This window comes from Hordeum vulgare, chromosome 7H, assembly GCF_904849725.1.
Source record: "Hordeum vulgare subsp. vulgare chromosome 7H, MorexV3_pseudomolecules_assembly, whole genome shotgun sequence".
Taxonomy (NCBI): Eukaryota; Viridiplantae; Streptophyta; class Magnoliopsida; order Poales; family Poaceae; genus Hordeum; species Hordeum vulgare.
In genome coordinates, this window is record NC_058524.1 from 6,195,783 (window position 1) to 6,210,710 (window position 14,928).

Genomic DNA, 14,928 nt, shown 5'->3' on the forward strand with positions numbered 1-14,928 from the left:
CCAACACGTTTTAGCGTTCTGAGGGATGCCTTGCTAAGTAAATCAGTTTACAATGTCTCATTAATAGCATGTTATAAAGCAATATAACACGTTAATAGCATATTTTAAGGGCCACGTTATTTTTTCATTGACACTCCATCCGTTTTTAAATATAAGTCTTTTTAAAGGTTTCACTTTTAAACTATCTATGGATGTATATAGACATATTATGAAGCGTAGATTTATTTATTTTGTTTCGTATGTAGATTCTTAATGAAATCTTTTAAAAGACTTATATTTAAGAACAAATGAAGTATATTTTATGAAATATAAGCTAAATAAAGTCTTGATGAAAGCAAGCTAGCATATATATACAGTAAAAAAGGTAGAGGCAGCTAGCACGTTTGGCCGGGCGTCCTGTAATAATGGCAGAGCGTTCAAATGTCTTCAGTTATGGTGCTACTACAAAAGACAAATTCAGCCAGCAGCTCCAAATTAACCAGCTATGCCGTGCTCCAAGAACGAAACAACAAAAGCAATAGGCACCATGCACATGATCACATTGCACGCATCCATCGACCAAGAAACGTACACTCCGCTCCAAGGACGGTTATACTTCTTTTTTAAGGAGGAAGACACCCGGCCTCTGCATTTGAGCGATGCATGCAGCCATTTTATTAATTATTCATAAAAAACATTACAAAATAATACATTAGTAAGACTGAAGCCACGTCTAGGCAACATATGTCGCTACTTCTATGCAGTTGATGAAAGGATGCTGATAGTCTGGACCCAATACCAAACAAACCTCGCAGCTAAACCTAACATCTAAGACCTGAGGCCCCAACCAAGCCACCTGCCGGCTAACATGCCCGGCTCTCGCTAATTGATGTTACTGTTGTCCTCTCCTCTCTCTTGCACGCCAAGTATAACTTGAGTTAGAAGTAAAATCCATTTGAAATCAAACAAAGATTTAGAAAAGAATAATAAAAAAAACACCAAAATGCTTCGCCGCCCATCTACTCCCACTCTTGCCACTGCGAGGGCATGTCTCCGGGCAAAGCTTGTGTGGTGCTGACAACGGCAGGGAGGATCTCATCGAGGGGCAGCCTACTTGTAGAGGCACTGGAGGGCTACGGTGGGATGACGAGGACATATGTGCTCAAGTCACTGTCCTCGGTGGTGCCGATGGTGATGTTGGTTATCCAGCGTGATTGTCTTCAACACCGGCCTGGCTTGGTTAGGTTACCGAAGAAGAGGGAGCCAATGTGTGGTCCTAGACGGTGGCAAGCTTGACATCAAATCCGAATGTGTCATGAGGTAGCACCGATGATATTTCTTTAGAATTTCTTTGAGGAGTCTTCGAGTTTGGTTTGGGGCGACGAGGCGGTAGCGTTATTCCAGTGTAGAAATCATATTCTCCTTGCCCATACCTTGTTTCATTGTTGTGCTTTATAATGGTTGAGGGCGTTTGGAGCCGTGTATTAGACGGGTCTTCCGAGATCCGGTCGATTTAGATTTCCGATGGATCCGTTTGGGTTTAACCAGCTTTTATGGTCTTCGGAGTTTCTACATGCCCTTATCAAGGCTTTATTTTTTGGGGCGCGAGTTGCTTCACAAATCTAGTCGCCATCTTGCCCTGGTGAGAATCGATGACTTTTCATATGTTGCTTCTACAAGTTCCTAGGTTTAAAAAGTTTGCTCCCCAAAAGCTGAAGCCCAGAGGTCACATGGATCTATGCTCACAGTGCGCCGCCGCCGGTGGATGCTGGCGGAAAAGGACTTCGCCATTCCAAGGATTTGAATTTTATTTAATTTTTGTGTATGGAACTGTGATGCTTAATTAATATTTTAAATATAATTTTTTTAGAGATTTTATTATGAACTATATACAGATGTATATAGACATATTTTAAAGTATAGATTCACTTATTTTGCTCCGTATGTAGCCCGTAGTGAAATATCTATAAGAACGTATATTCAGAAACGAAGAGAGCATATTGCCTTAGGACTTTCCAAAACAAAATCAAACAAATATTTAGCAGGGCTATAAGAAAATCAGGGAGCTTTAATGGCAGTAGGAAATACATATATCTGTATGTGTCCATGCACAATACTCCTACAACGGTGAAAAAAATTAATTACTCTGCAATGGATAAGAAGATATTGATTAGCACTGACAGCAAAGGGAAGCAGGCGAAAAGGGATTAATGGATTTCCCCCCGGTAAATTTAACCACGTGCACACACCGAGCGGCCCCGCCTATATATACCAGCCGTCCATCGATCCTCGCAGCGCCAGTACAAACACCACACGAGCCCAGCCGCTAGCTAGCAAAGCTCTCGGACAAGCAAGAACCACGCGTGCTAGCTGTACCACCGCCGTCCACCACCGATCGTCGTTCGCCGGCGACGGCAGCGATGGGCGAAGGGGCGTGGTGGGCGGTGGCGGCGGTTGTGGCGGCGCTGGCCGTGGTGGCGCTGGACGCGGCGGTGCGGGCGGCGCACGCGTGGTACTGGACGGCGTCGCTGGGCGCCGGGCGTCGCGGCAGGCTGCCGCCGGGCGACATGGGGTGGCCACTCGTCGGCGGCATGTGGGCCTTCCTCCGCGCCTTCAAGTCCGGCAGGCCGGACTCCTTCATCGACTCCTTCGCCCGACGGTGGGTCAGTTTCCGCTGTTGCTGTTTCTCCTCCCTCCCACGTGCCATGCATGCGCTCTGTTGCGGGCCGGGCTCGGGCCCAGGCTTCGGCCCTCCGCCCAGGATACTAATGCTGGACCCGGTCCACCATAGACCACGCTGCCACGTGTCGCATCAGGACATGAACACTTTTTTCTTGTCTTATCTTTTAGTAATTAATTAATTAATTAATTAATCCCTTCTTGCAATGTATCATCCAAAGCTTGGCATATACTTTCTTTATAATCAAAATAGTAATCTGAACTGCCTTATATTTATTTATTTATTTACAGAAAAAATAACATGAATTACAATAATTATTATTAAATCATTAAAATTGTTTTATTTGTTGTGGGAACCTTTGTTTGGTCCTGGAAAGATAAGCCCAACCTTTTCAGCACACCTCACTCTAGACAAGTGTTTGTTTCTCCTTTGCAAAAAATGCACTTTGGAGTATTTGTTGTTGGTGAATGGATGGATCACAAGAGCTGCTTTGGGGGCGCTTGCACACATCACAAGATGCTCCTCCCTTTCCTTGGAAGCCAGTGGCAAAGATCCATCGTCATCATCAACAACATCCATCACCTAGTAGCTAGCCAGTATCCTATCTTCTTCACTCAGTGGGATGCTCTTTTGCTTTGTACCCATGCCATCTTGTTCTCTTCTTCTCTGATGATGGACACTTTTTTTTTCTACAACTCTGATGTACCTGTTTCTGTAATCTAGTTCACAACTCCACATCCATCTGGATTAGATTTAACCTGACTCACCCATCCATCAGATGCTCTTCCTGGGGTGGCTTCAGGCATGAATCCAAAAACCCGCTTTCACTTTGATTGGATGTTGCAATGTACTATGGTTCACAACACCAGATGGAGGATTTTGTCCGCAATTGCCAGTCGATTTTGCAGCCTCGTCTTCCATAGGGTTCATGTGCACACTGCATTGGTCACCACTTGGATATGAAATGCATGCTGGCTTGGCACCCACCCACACGAACTGTCCAGCAAAATATCCACCACTGTCCGCTCTTTGGCACAGATGTTTCCTCACAAATCTCTGTTACTACTTTCTTAACTGTACCCGATGCTTGCTGATTGCTTTTTATTCTTGTCATCTAGCAGTGATCGAACAGATCTGGTCGGCATTAGTGGCCAGGGCTCCTAAATTTAATCCGGTCTAAACAAAAAAACATGCGTTGGCACATTCTCTGATAGAAACTGTAATTCGGTTCTTGAGTGCAGGCCTGATAAAGGAAATCGTCGGCTGCTATCTATCTTGCTGCTATTTATTAGCAGCATTAACATCCTTTGGCATTGATGCTCCCTGTTTCTACTTTATTTTTTTCTGTAATAAAGATTAGGAATAAAAGGATGACTTGACAATACAAAAAGTTATTTTTGAGAAGTTTTTTCTGTCCTGAGTTTGCAAAATATCAGCAGCAGATCCCTTCCTAGGCACAGATGTCTGTTGTTGCTTTTCTTAAACTGTACCTGATGTAGATATGCTCTGCTTTCTGATATTTTGTCTTGTCATGTACTGTGAGTAGAACAAATTTGGTCGGCATCAGAGATTACAGTGAACAAAAAACAGCAAGTATATTTTGCTGGAGGCAGTAATTCTATTCAATGTAGTGCAGGCCAGGATAAAATAGGTTATCTAGTGATTTGGTACTAGCTTCTTTCAGCCTCTACTGTACATTTTCTTCTTCAGACAGTCACTTTGATGATTGCATTATTCAGAGATTGATTCCCTCTGTGTTATTTTATCTTTTGCAACAAAGCGAATCAAAATATGATTTATTACACGAGCAGAGAAAAGTTGTGTTCGTGGAATTTAATGGAGATGGTGGCAAGAATCCATGTCAGGACTGGTTTTGTTCTGTACTTGTCTGACGAACAACAGCGCTGGCTGAGTGGAATTTGCATTTCCATGGCAGGTTCGGGCGGGCGGGGCTGTACAGGGCCTTCATGTTCAGCAGCCCGACGATCATGGCGACGACGCCGGAGGCGTGCAAGCAGGTGCTGATGGACGACGACGCGTTCGTGACCGGGTGGCCCAAGGCGACCGTCGCGCTCATCGGGCCCAAGTCGTTCGTGAACATGGGCTACGACGAGCACCGGCGGCTGCGCAAGCTCACGGCGGCGCCCATCAACGGATTCGACGCGCTCACCTCCTACCTGGGCTTCATCGACGACACCGTGGTGACCACGCTCCGGGGCTGGTCGGAGCGGGGCGGCGACGGCCACTTCGAGTTCCTGACGGAGCTGCGGCGGATGACGTTCCGGATCATCGTGCAGATCTTCATGGGCGGCGCCGACGAGCGCACGGCGGCCGAGCTGGAGCGCACCTACACGGAGCTCAACTACGGCATGCGCGCCATGGCCATCGACCTGCCCGGGTTCGCGTACCACAAGGCCATCCGCGCGCGGCGCAGGCTGGTAGCGGCGCTGCAGCGCGTGCTGGACGAGCGGCGGGCCAGGGGAGGGAAGACGGCGGCGGGTGCGGCGGCGCCGGTGGACATGATGGACCGGCTGATCGCGGTGGAGGACGAGGGCGGGCGGCGGCTGCAGGACGACGAGATCATCGACGTGCTCGTCATGTACCTCAACGCCGGCCACGAGTCCTCCGGCCACATCACCATGTGGGCCACCGTGTTCCTGCAGGAGAACCCCGAAATCCTCGCCAAGGCCAAGGTACCCACCCACTGCAAGATCACAAGATCGCCATGGACGCAAAGCTCTCATGGTCTGCCCATGGTGATGAGAAAATGACGAGTCTTGCTGTTGTCCAGGCGGAGCAGGAGGCGATCATGAGGAGCATCCCGCCGGGGCAGAAGGGTCTAACGCTCAGGGACTTCAGGAAGATGGCCTACCTCTCACAGGTATACATTCCCCTGCACACTCTGCTCTGAAACTCATTCCATACATTCAGATTCACTCATGTCTGAACAATGCCCCTAATGCTATGTGAAACAAACAACCAACTCGTCTGACAAATGGGATCATCGTCCGAAACACAATGGCAGGTGGTCGACGAGACGCTGCGCTTCGTCAACATCTCCTTCGTGTCGTTCCGCCAGGCGACCCGCGACGTCTTCGTCAACGGTACACGCTAGAACAAGAGATTGTAACATACATGACATTGTTCCTCCTCAATGCATCACATTTGGAGCTTCATGGTCTGACTGAACCTCCCTGTAACCTACCTGACATGAACAAAATCTTCAGGCTATCTGATACCCAAGGGGTGGAAGGTGCAGCTGTGGTACAGGAGCGTGCACATGGACCCTCAGGTATACCCTGACCCCAAGAAGTTCGACCCGTCAAGATGGGAGGTTTGTCTAGCCATCCCATTCTCCTAAATCTCTGCTGTGAATAAAATCCAACCAAGATCTGCATTTTCCCACACGGTTTTAAGTGATTGTTTCTTCTTCTTCTTCTTTTTCCCAGGGCCCGCCGCCGAGGGCCGGGACATTCCTGCCGTTCGGGCTCGGCACAAGGCTGTGCCCGGGGAACGACCTCGCCAAGCTGGAGATCTCCGTCTTCCTCCACCATTTCCTCCTTGGATACAAGTAAGCTGTCAGTCCACCTCTGTCAACTGTCCCTGCAACATTGCAATGCAACAACTGCAACCAACGGTGTCCTGTGTGGTAACATTGATTTTGTATCTGAATGCAGGCTGACAAGGAAAAATCCAAACTGCCGGGTGAGGTACCTGCCACACCCCCGGCCGGTGGACAACTGCCTGGCCAAGATCACCAGACTCTCCTCCTCCCATGGATGATGATGATGAAAACGGAGAATCCAAAATCCTAGACCGCGTCGACCGGAAGCGTCGAATTCAGGAGAACTCATTTGTCCAATTGGAATAAAATAAATAAATCACGAGGCGTTGTTGTCGCGGATGAGTCAAAGTTGTCACCGTTCCTTGTTTTTAGCTCTGTCCTAGGACTCAGAAAGGTTATGCTGAAAAAGACATTTGTGTCGAAATTCGAAACAAAAATATCAATAGTATTGGCGCCCAAGTAATTTTGCACCGAAACTTTGCGTGATTCCGCATGCCGAGTGGTTGCTATCGAACGCAACTATTATTCGATTAACTAAAACGTAGTAGTACATAAATAATCGAAAAGGCGAGAATCCAAGGATGGAAGGATGAAAGAAATAGATGTCCTTGGGAGCACTGCTGTCTCACCATCACCTGGATGGCGCTCTGGATAAGTTGACTTCTCAATCACAGCTTGAAAGTGAAGCAAATCTAAAAAGACATAGAGCTTGCAAGGGAAAAAAGTATTAAAAGTGGTTTGTCATGAAAAAAAAGTTAGGGCTCCACCGCCTCCCGTCGACGCCGTCGCTGGTCCGCCCCATCTCCGGTGGCCTTAGGGTCATGTAGGCTGAATGGATCTCGGCCCTTGTCGGTGGGAGGGCTCCGTTTTTAGATCTTTCTTCAAGTTTTGTTAGGGCTTGTGTTCTGCTCAGGAAGGCGAGACGGCGGCGGTTCCCTGAAGATGGAATAAATGTTCGCATAAAAAAGGAAAGCTTGCTACGGAAAAAGAAATCTAATATTATTTATGATGAGCACATGTGCCTCACTTTAAGTTGCAACATTACTACGCCGAATTCATGTGGACTACATGTGTTTTTTCGAACAAAAAAGTAAGAATAATAATGAAATGGAAACCTTAAACTCTATATGTCATTGTCGTATCCATGAGAGAATTCTCCTTGTTTGCTAACAAAATAAAATAAAATCATGAACGGTCGTTGTCGTTTTATGAGCCATAGTTGTCTTCATCTCTTGTTTATTGTTCTGTCCTATGACTCGGAATTGCCCGAATTACAGGCTACTCGGAAGGAGACGTTTGCGTCGAACCAATAACATTGATAGTGATTCGATACGTCGACAAGCTGGTTGTTGGCTTTCACACATAGGTTGGCGGTTCTCTAGTTGGGTTATTCTTCGGTTAATTAAAATATATTGCTATATAAAATACCTAAAAAGGTGATAATCCAAAAAACTGAAAGAAATATATAACCCTGATTGATGCCACACCATCAGCTTGTTTTCTAATTATAACTTACAAGAGAAAAGAAAAGAAACGAGAATTTGCAAGAGAATATCTTTTATATTTTTCCCATGAGCATTGATGCCTCACTCTATCAGGTACACCATTATTAAAGCAAAGTCGTGTGCATGTGTTGCGAGTACATTCAAGAACAAAACAAACAAAAAGCATTTTTCGATACGGAAAATTTTGTAAGAAAAAGGCAAGTGAGATGTGCAATCTTTGACACGTGAGTGTGGCGGCTTAATTAGGGCATGCACAGTCACCGATCACCTGATCAGGCAGGGTAACTGGCACGTCGTCAGCATCTTGACAATGGTGGGTGGGTGGGTGTGCAAAAGCTGGACGTTTATCTGACCTGCCACATGTCCTCTTCATGAAATGCCCAAGTTTATGTATTGTGGCTTCGTTTACACAAGTCTAAAGTTCAAACACTAAAGATAAGCCCGCCCGTCTAAGTTGTGAGTGACTCACTCACTCAATTGGCACTATTTCTCACATGAAAACGGATTCTATTAAAAATGCTTTGGAATAGTTATGCATTAACGATCATATTCTGTTCTGTTGGACCAAAATAAAAAAATGAAGTGTTCGTTTAAAACAGAACCATGAAAAGGACAAAGTTACCTTCTTTTCATACGCGGCCTTTCTTGCGTCCTCCCGGAGCATTCATTTAGGACGTACGTCTAGATTGGCTTCATAAATGACACCACATAAATCATGTACACAAATTGAGCTCATAGAAGGTCGCCTTGACGTTAAAAAAGATGACCCTCCTTTTCACATTCAATCTTGCTATACATATTTTTGTTCCTCACCAAAACAAAACAAGGGAAGATCCTGCACAGACTCAACTTGTCGACACGCTTAAATTAATTTTGCGCCTACAATTTGGTTACTTTTGTTCATATATAATATCTATTACTCGAGAAAGCGAGAATCAACTACAACTTGCAAAAGAAGTTGTCTCAAAATGATTTTGTAATGGGCAAATTGACAATTGCTACCCTCTCCGTTTTTAAATGTAAGTCTTTTTTAAAATTTCATCACAAACTACATACGAAACAAAACGAATAAATTTACATATATACATATGTATCACTGTATGTAATTCATAGTAAAATCTATAAAAAACTTATATTTAAAAATTGATGAAGCGAATGATAACTCACTGTAACCTGAAAAATCGTCACGGCGTAGTCACATGTGCCGCTCAGTGAGTGAATAAAGTGATTAAGCAAATGGCTTTCTAGTCTAGTGTAGCAGAGTTAACACGGAAGCGTGCAATCACGTGGCTGAGCGTGTCGACTGACGTGGCCATGATACGTACACGCAGGCTTCGATTCGAGCACCTGATCGCGCAGGGCAAGTGACACGTCACGTCGGCATCGTGACAACGCCAGGTGTTGCAAAATGTTATGCGCCTATCTGGCCTGCCACGTGTCATGCTTGTCTCTAGCTTTATCGTCCTGGGTAGTACATATAAGTAAAACTTGGACGTTACTCAAAGCATTTGTAGACAAAGCCGCTCAATTTGTTGTATCAGGCGAGTGACTCATCATTTTTTTCTTGGCCAAATCTAGAGAGCTCACCGCTCATGCCACGTGGCGAGTGACTCACTGGGTTGATATTATTATTTAAAAAGGAAAATGCCAGTATTTGGAACGCCTAAAGAAAGACTATATGAAGTAAAGAAATAGTTTTGATAGTTAAGTTTTGTTACATGAGTTTCCTCTCATAAACCAACCATAAAATGTCAAAAGATATACCTTTTTCCCACTTGGTTGTCGACTTGGCCCCTCTAGCCAAGGCGATTGTCGCTGTCACCTAATCATTTTCGTCAACATAATTGCTGGTATATTCCTATGACCCCCATCCTCTTGTGGGCCAAACAGCCGGAGCCCTCCGTATAGTGTCGTATGTCTTATACTTTGACCTCTTCGCATTCTATCTGTATTTGATTGTGTGCTCTGTGAAAGAATGTCCTAGGATCTATTCGGCCATGACGAAGAGGAAGGAAAACCGATAACGAGGGTCGCAAGAACGCGTTGAAGTGGTCACAAGAGAGGTAGTGCGGAAATGCCAACTATGCGATCATCTAAGAGTTCACGGGCGTGTAACGCCATACTGATGGTTTCAGTGTACTATTAAGGGCGTCTAGATTGGCTCTACAAGAACAGTCAGCCATACAGACACACTGCGGCGGTCACAAAGAGAGGTAGCATGACGACAACAACTAGCTGACAATCTAAAGAGACACGACATGGCCATGCATCGACAAAACGATAGATTCGATTACCCATTTGGATCGTCAACGACTAGATTCGATTACCCATTTGGACCACGGTGTTGATCGCACAATACTGTAAAAATCATGGGCGGTGATGGAGCTAATAAAAGGTAGCCTCAATGTAAATTTGATGAAAAAAGAACGTAAGAGGAATTTATGCACCCTGATATGACAAATTCTTTTTGCAGTGTCACAAGGATACCACTTGACATATATGATAAGCAATCCAAACAACTCAATAAGGGTCACGAGGATATCAACTTGCCAAAGGAAAAGCCTTGTGGTTGGGCTCAACCCCTCTCGATCTCAACCGTTGATTGTTTTCGACGGATGGGATCGAGCCACGTTAGTCCTTCTTCCCCATATCTCCGTCCCTGTCTGTTATAGAGAGCAGGGCAGGGCAGAGCAGAGCAACATCAACATACTCCTCAGAGCTGCAGCTCCCGCCGCCGGCTTCGCATCTCCGGCGCCACCGCCACCGCCTCCGCCGCCGTCCTCCTCCGTGGTAGGATCCTCCGAGCTCGTGCGCCCCGCCACGCCTGCCTGTTCGTCTTCGAACCGCCCGCCCGTCAGGTACTGCCACATGCCGAGCACGGAGGTTTCTTGGCCGTCCTCCTCCCCGCTCTCTAGTTCGCCGGCTTGGATTTGAGATCCGCCCGGGTTACGGATTGATTTTATCTCGCCGCGCTGGTGACGAACCCTAACCTGCTGGCCTGGATTCGGTTGTCCCGGGAGATCAGCCTCGCTCCGCTGATTTCTTTGCTCGCTCTCGGCGATCTAGTCCGAATTAGATCTCGATGGGATCAAATCCATCCAGCTCGTCGCGTCTTGGCCTGTGGAAGCACCAGTGGCCAGCTGATTGCAGTTTCCGGAGGCCTGATACTTCGGTTCAGTTCAACTGAATGTGTTCTGTCGTAGGTCTAGGATAAGAGGGGTCCTTCTTGATCTGATGAAGGCAGCACGGCGGGGCAAAAGGGGCGAGAACAAGGGGTTGTACAAGGGGAATGCGGATTTTATTCTTGGAAGTAACTCGACTCTGTCTTGGAAGGGAACATACTGTAGTTAGTGTAGTATGATAGCATCGAGCTTCAGGATTGGATGCGGCCTTCGGTCTTGCCGTCTAGCGGTAGCGTGTATGGTAACGTTAGAACGGTATTTTGTAACTAACGGAGCCGTTCGATGGCGTGCCGGCCTGACGGCGTCGCTTGATTTTAGCTCGTCCATGCAATCGTGGATTCTAGCGTGACGTGATCTGTGTTTTTTGACAGGTGCCGAATGGAGGAGGTTGTCTCCGCTTCAGCTAATAGCCAAAATTCGACTGGTGATGCCGCGGCAGATCAGCCTATCAACGTGTACGTGTGGGACTTGGATGAAACACTTATTCTGCTCAAGTCCCTGCTAGATGGGTCGTTTGCTGGGCATTTTGAAGGCCTCAAGGACCATGAAAAAGGTACTGAAATAGGGAAGCGCTGGGAGAACATCATTCTTGAACTCTGCGATGAGCACTTCTTCTATGAGGAGGTCAGTCGACACCTCAAATCTTGTCTGCTGACAGATGTTTTTGTATGCACGTCATTGTGCCTAAAATACCAAAACTGTACTGTGTTTCTTCTTTTGATGTTATGGATAGGCCATCTGGCTGCACATTTTACAATTGTGTGTCCATGTTACATGTCATTGCTCTCTACTGATAGTCTTGTTCTCTCACGTATGCAGATTGAGAACTACAATCAACCCTATCTCAGTGCTTTACATCAGTATGATGATGGGAAAGACTTGACAAAATATGATTTTGAGGCCGACTGCTTTAGTTCTCCTTTTGACGATGTGAATAAAAGGAAGCTTGCCTACAGGCATCGTGCTATTGGAGACAAGTATGAAAAGGTGTCACAATAATTACTTTATCTTACTCTATTTCCTTTAACTTTTGTTATCTGATTAAGTAGTGTTGTTGCATTTAGAAGTGACCTTCTACCTATGCTGACATCCAGTGTCCATATTACTCTTGTAAAAACTATAATATTTCATTCCATTTCACGAAAATTACTGAACTACTCATATAATATGATGACTGAATTCATATAGTAGCAGTCTCTGTTTTCTGTAGCAACGATTTCTTTTAACGTATTTGCTTGATATTGCTCAGTTCTAATCCTTGTAATGTTTGTGCTTGGCCTTAATTTTCGAAGGTGTCTAGAAAGTGGTAGTGCTATGTTAGCCAATTCAGTGTGCAAACTTTTTGTTCGTACAACTCCTTCGGCATGCATATCCTGATCTTGTAACACAAGACATCCAGTTTTGCTTAGAGATGTAAAGATTTTTTTCCTGAGCTTCCAGACTGCGTAGTAGTAGTATAATAAACATCTGGTTATTTCTGCAAGAGCTTTACATTAAGCACCGACCGTATTTAAATAGTTACCATATTTGTTTTTTCCTTTTTTGGCTTTGTGTGAGGGTGGGGGTGGTCTTGTATGAAGTGATGGGGAAATATCAAGAAAGTGTCTATGTTCTGTATATTAGGATCAGGCAGCTGAACTGCAGTAGGTATATGAGTTTAAGTGGACATCAGAACAATGGTAAGATGCCACTTCTGCAGTGATTCACCAGCAGTTTGTGTATCATTGCAAGCACTTTTGTACAGAGGTTTAGATCTTAGCAAAAACTTAGTTAAGAAATTGTAAGTAAATATGAAGTCTTGTAAGTTCTGTACTGGGTATTTTCAGAGCATCGTAACTGAATAAATACTACCCTGCCATCATTTGGTATTGGAAAGCTCTTCAGCTTCTGTTTAGTTGCTACTATTGGACTTATGATTGCTGCAGTCATTAATCTCTGCATTCTAATATTTCTGTCAGTGCCATGTTTGAACCACTAAGCTCAGCTGCTTTGGTGTTTCTTCAGGGTTTGCAGAAAATTCTGGACCACCGCATGTTCAAAGTCTGGAGTGATTTGTATAGTTCGACAGACAAATATACTGATGGTTGGCTTTCTTCAGGTATTCTGATTCATACTAATTTGGGGGAATTCCTTTAGTAATGAGAAAGTATCAACATTCAGTCAAGAGATAATTCTGATATTTTGTTTTTGATTGGTCAAAAAAGGTTGTGGCCATCCATTGGGGCTACAAGTATTTATTTCCAAAGTCGGCTAGTGCCCAATAATGCTGCTTAATGCAAATTTGTAATCCATGATAATAGTACTAATATCAAATCAAGATGCTGCTGAATTTTCTACTTTCAGTAAGTGGAAAATAAGAGGATGCTTTTAGTTCCTTGGTGCACTAGATTATGCTATGATCATGCTATACATGTTTACCACCAAGAGGATACATTGCGTAATGAATAATATGCTACAATATAGATTTTTTTGGGATTTTGATGCCTTGCTTTAAGATGTGGGGGAAATATGTTCAAGACTTCAAGTGATGTTATCCTTTGATAGCATTCTTGTTAACCTTAATGAACCTTTCGTGCACTGAAATTGTTGGTCTACTCTAAAAAAACTGAATTACGTGTAGCTTACTGTTGATTCTTTTTTGTATGCTTGAATATTCAAAAATACCGTTCCCCTGCTATGCAGCTCATAAGTTGCTGGAAGAAGCGCTGGGTAAATCTACAGCCGAGCCTGCTGGCAAATCTTCAACCATTAATTGCATAGTTACTTCAGGGTCCCTGGTTCCAAGTATTGCCAAATGTTTGCTGTATCGCCTGGACGATGTGGTATCATCTGATAATGGTTTGTCTCTAATGTTGTCGCAACTGTTGTTCGACTGCTTCATCTGTGTTCCATATTGCAAGCTGTGAATCTGTTACCTGAAATATACTAATGGCAACAAATTGTCCCTTTGCTTGAGCAGTTTATAGCTCGTGGGAAGCGGGGAAGCTGCAGTGCTTCAAGTGGATCAAAGAACGCCACGGCGGCCCGAACGTCCGCTTCTGCGCGGTTGGAGACGGCCCAGAGGAGCGCAGCGCTGCTTCCATAATGAAATGGCCGTTCGTCAAGATTGAGATCCGCCCCGACGCTCCTCACAGGTTCCCTGGCCTGAGCCTGTCGACGATCCATGGCATCATGGACGCCGTGTATCAGTCATCGGGTAAAGACGGTTGAGTTCCGATGCCCGCAGTGTAGATGTCTTGAGGCATCGATCGCCGAGGAGGAGGCCAGTCAGGTGGTAGTTCAAGCGAACCGCATTGTGGAGATACCATATATATATATATATATATATATAGGAGGCATATTGCCCTCCCTGCCTGGAGGATCCGGAGACGCCTGTGAGATAAATAAAGAGCGCCCGGCCATATAGTTCGATCCGTTCCGGCATGTTTGAATCGTATTCTGCCAGTGTTGGTCCATCTTACTGGCATCTGGGGAATCATCTGCTGTTGTAAGTCGTAACCGGTTGGTTGGCTGTTGTTGCAAGTCTGTATCTTTGTGCTTTGGCATCTCAGATTTGATGGTGTATATGGGAAATCTGGTCCAGCGAAAATTTCATTCTAGTCCCCTGAATTGCCAAATCTTTTACTACCTCTTTTGTTTGCAGGCATTTTTTTTCACAGTTGTTGCTGAGGGTTTTCTGTGAAATCTATGCAGTACATTTCTGGAGTCGACTTTTTATTTTCGCTGGGATTCTGAAGTCAGACTTGTGCAAATCCATGTTACAAATACTCCTTGGTTACTGTTTTTCCCACGGAATGTAAATTAGAGCTAATTAACAAATATTGAAGAGGTAACAATAATGTGTCTAAATCTAACCTGTACTCAGTGCTAGATGCATCCATTTGAGCGACAACTAATTTTGGAAGGAGGAAGTACAAATAAAATGGCAAAAAAAATGAAGAAGCAACAACAATGTGTCTAAATTGATCTTAAAACAAAACGGCGACCTCTCACAATTGAGATTTGGGAGAAACAATA

General features: G+C 44.9%; 2 protein-coding genes across 2 annotated transcripts; both read left to right on the top strand.

The window, feature by feature from the left end:
- The first annotated feature begins 2,262 nt into the window (after positions 1-2,262).
- LOC123407864 (ent-kaurenoic acid oxidase 1) lies at positions 2,263-6,700 on the top strand. The gene is made up of 7 exons (XM_045101099.1): positions 2,263-2,638; positions 4,596-5,352; positions 5,451-5,540; positions 5,685-5,763; positions 5,887-5,993; positions 6,109-6,230; positions 6,337-6,700. The coding sequence occupies exons 1-7, from the start codon at positions 2,400-2,402 to the stop codon at positions 6,440-6,442; spliced, it is 1,500 nt and encodes a 499-aa protein (XP_044957034.1). The 5' UTR covers positions 2,263-2,399; the 3' UTR covers positions 6,443-6,700.
- A 3,706-nt stretch (positions 6,701-10,406) lies between these two features.
- On the top strand, positions 10,407-14,510 carry LOC123407865 (eyes absent homolog). Its single transcript, XM_045101100.1, has 6 exons — positions 10,407-10,587; positions 11,283-11,535; positions 11,731-11,898; positions 12,916-13,009; positions 13,594-13,749; positions 13,871-14,510. Exons 2-6 carry the CDS (start codon positions 11,290-11,292, stop codon positions 14,119-14,121), a joined length of 915 nt encoding a protein of 304 aa, XP_044957035.1. The 5' UTR covers positions 10,407-10,587; positions 11,283-11,289; the 3' UTR covers positions 14,122-14,510.
- The last annotated feature ends 418 nt before the right edge of the window (positions 14,511-14,928 follow it).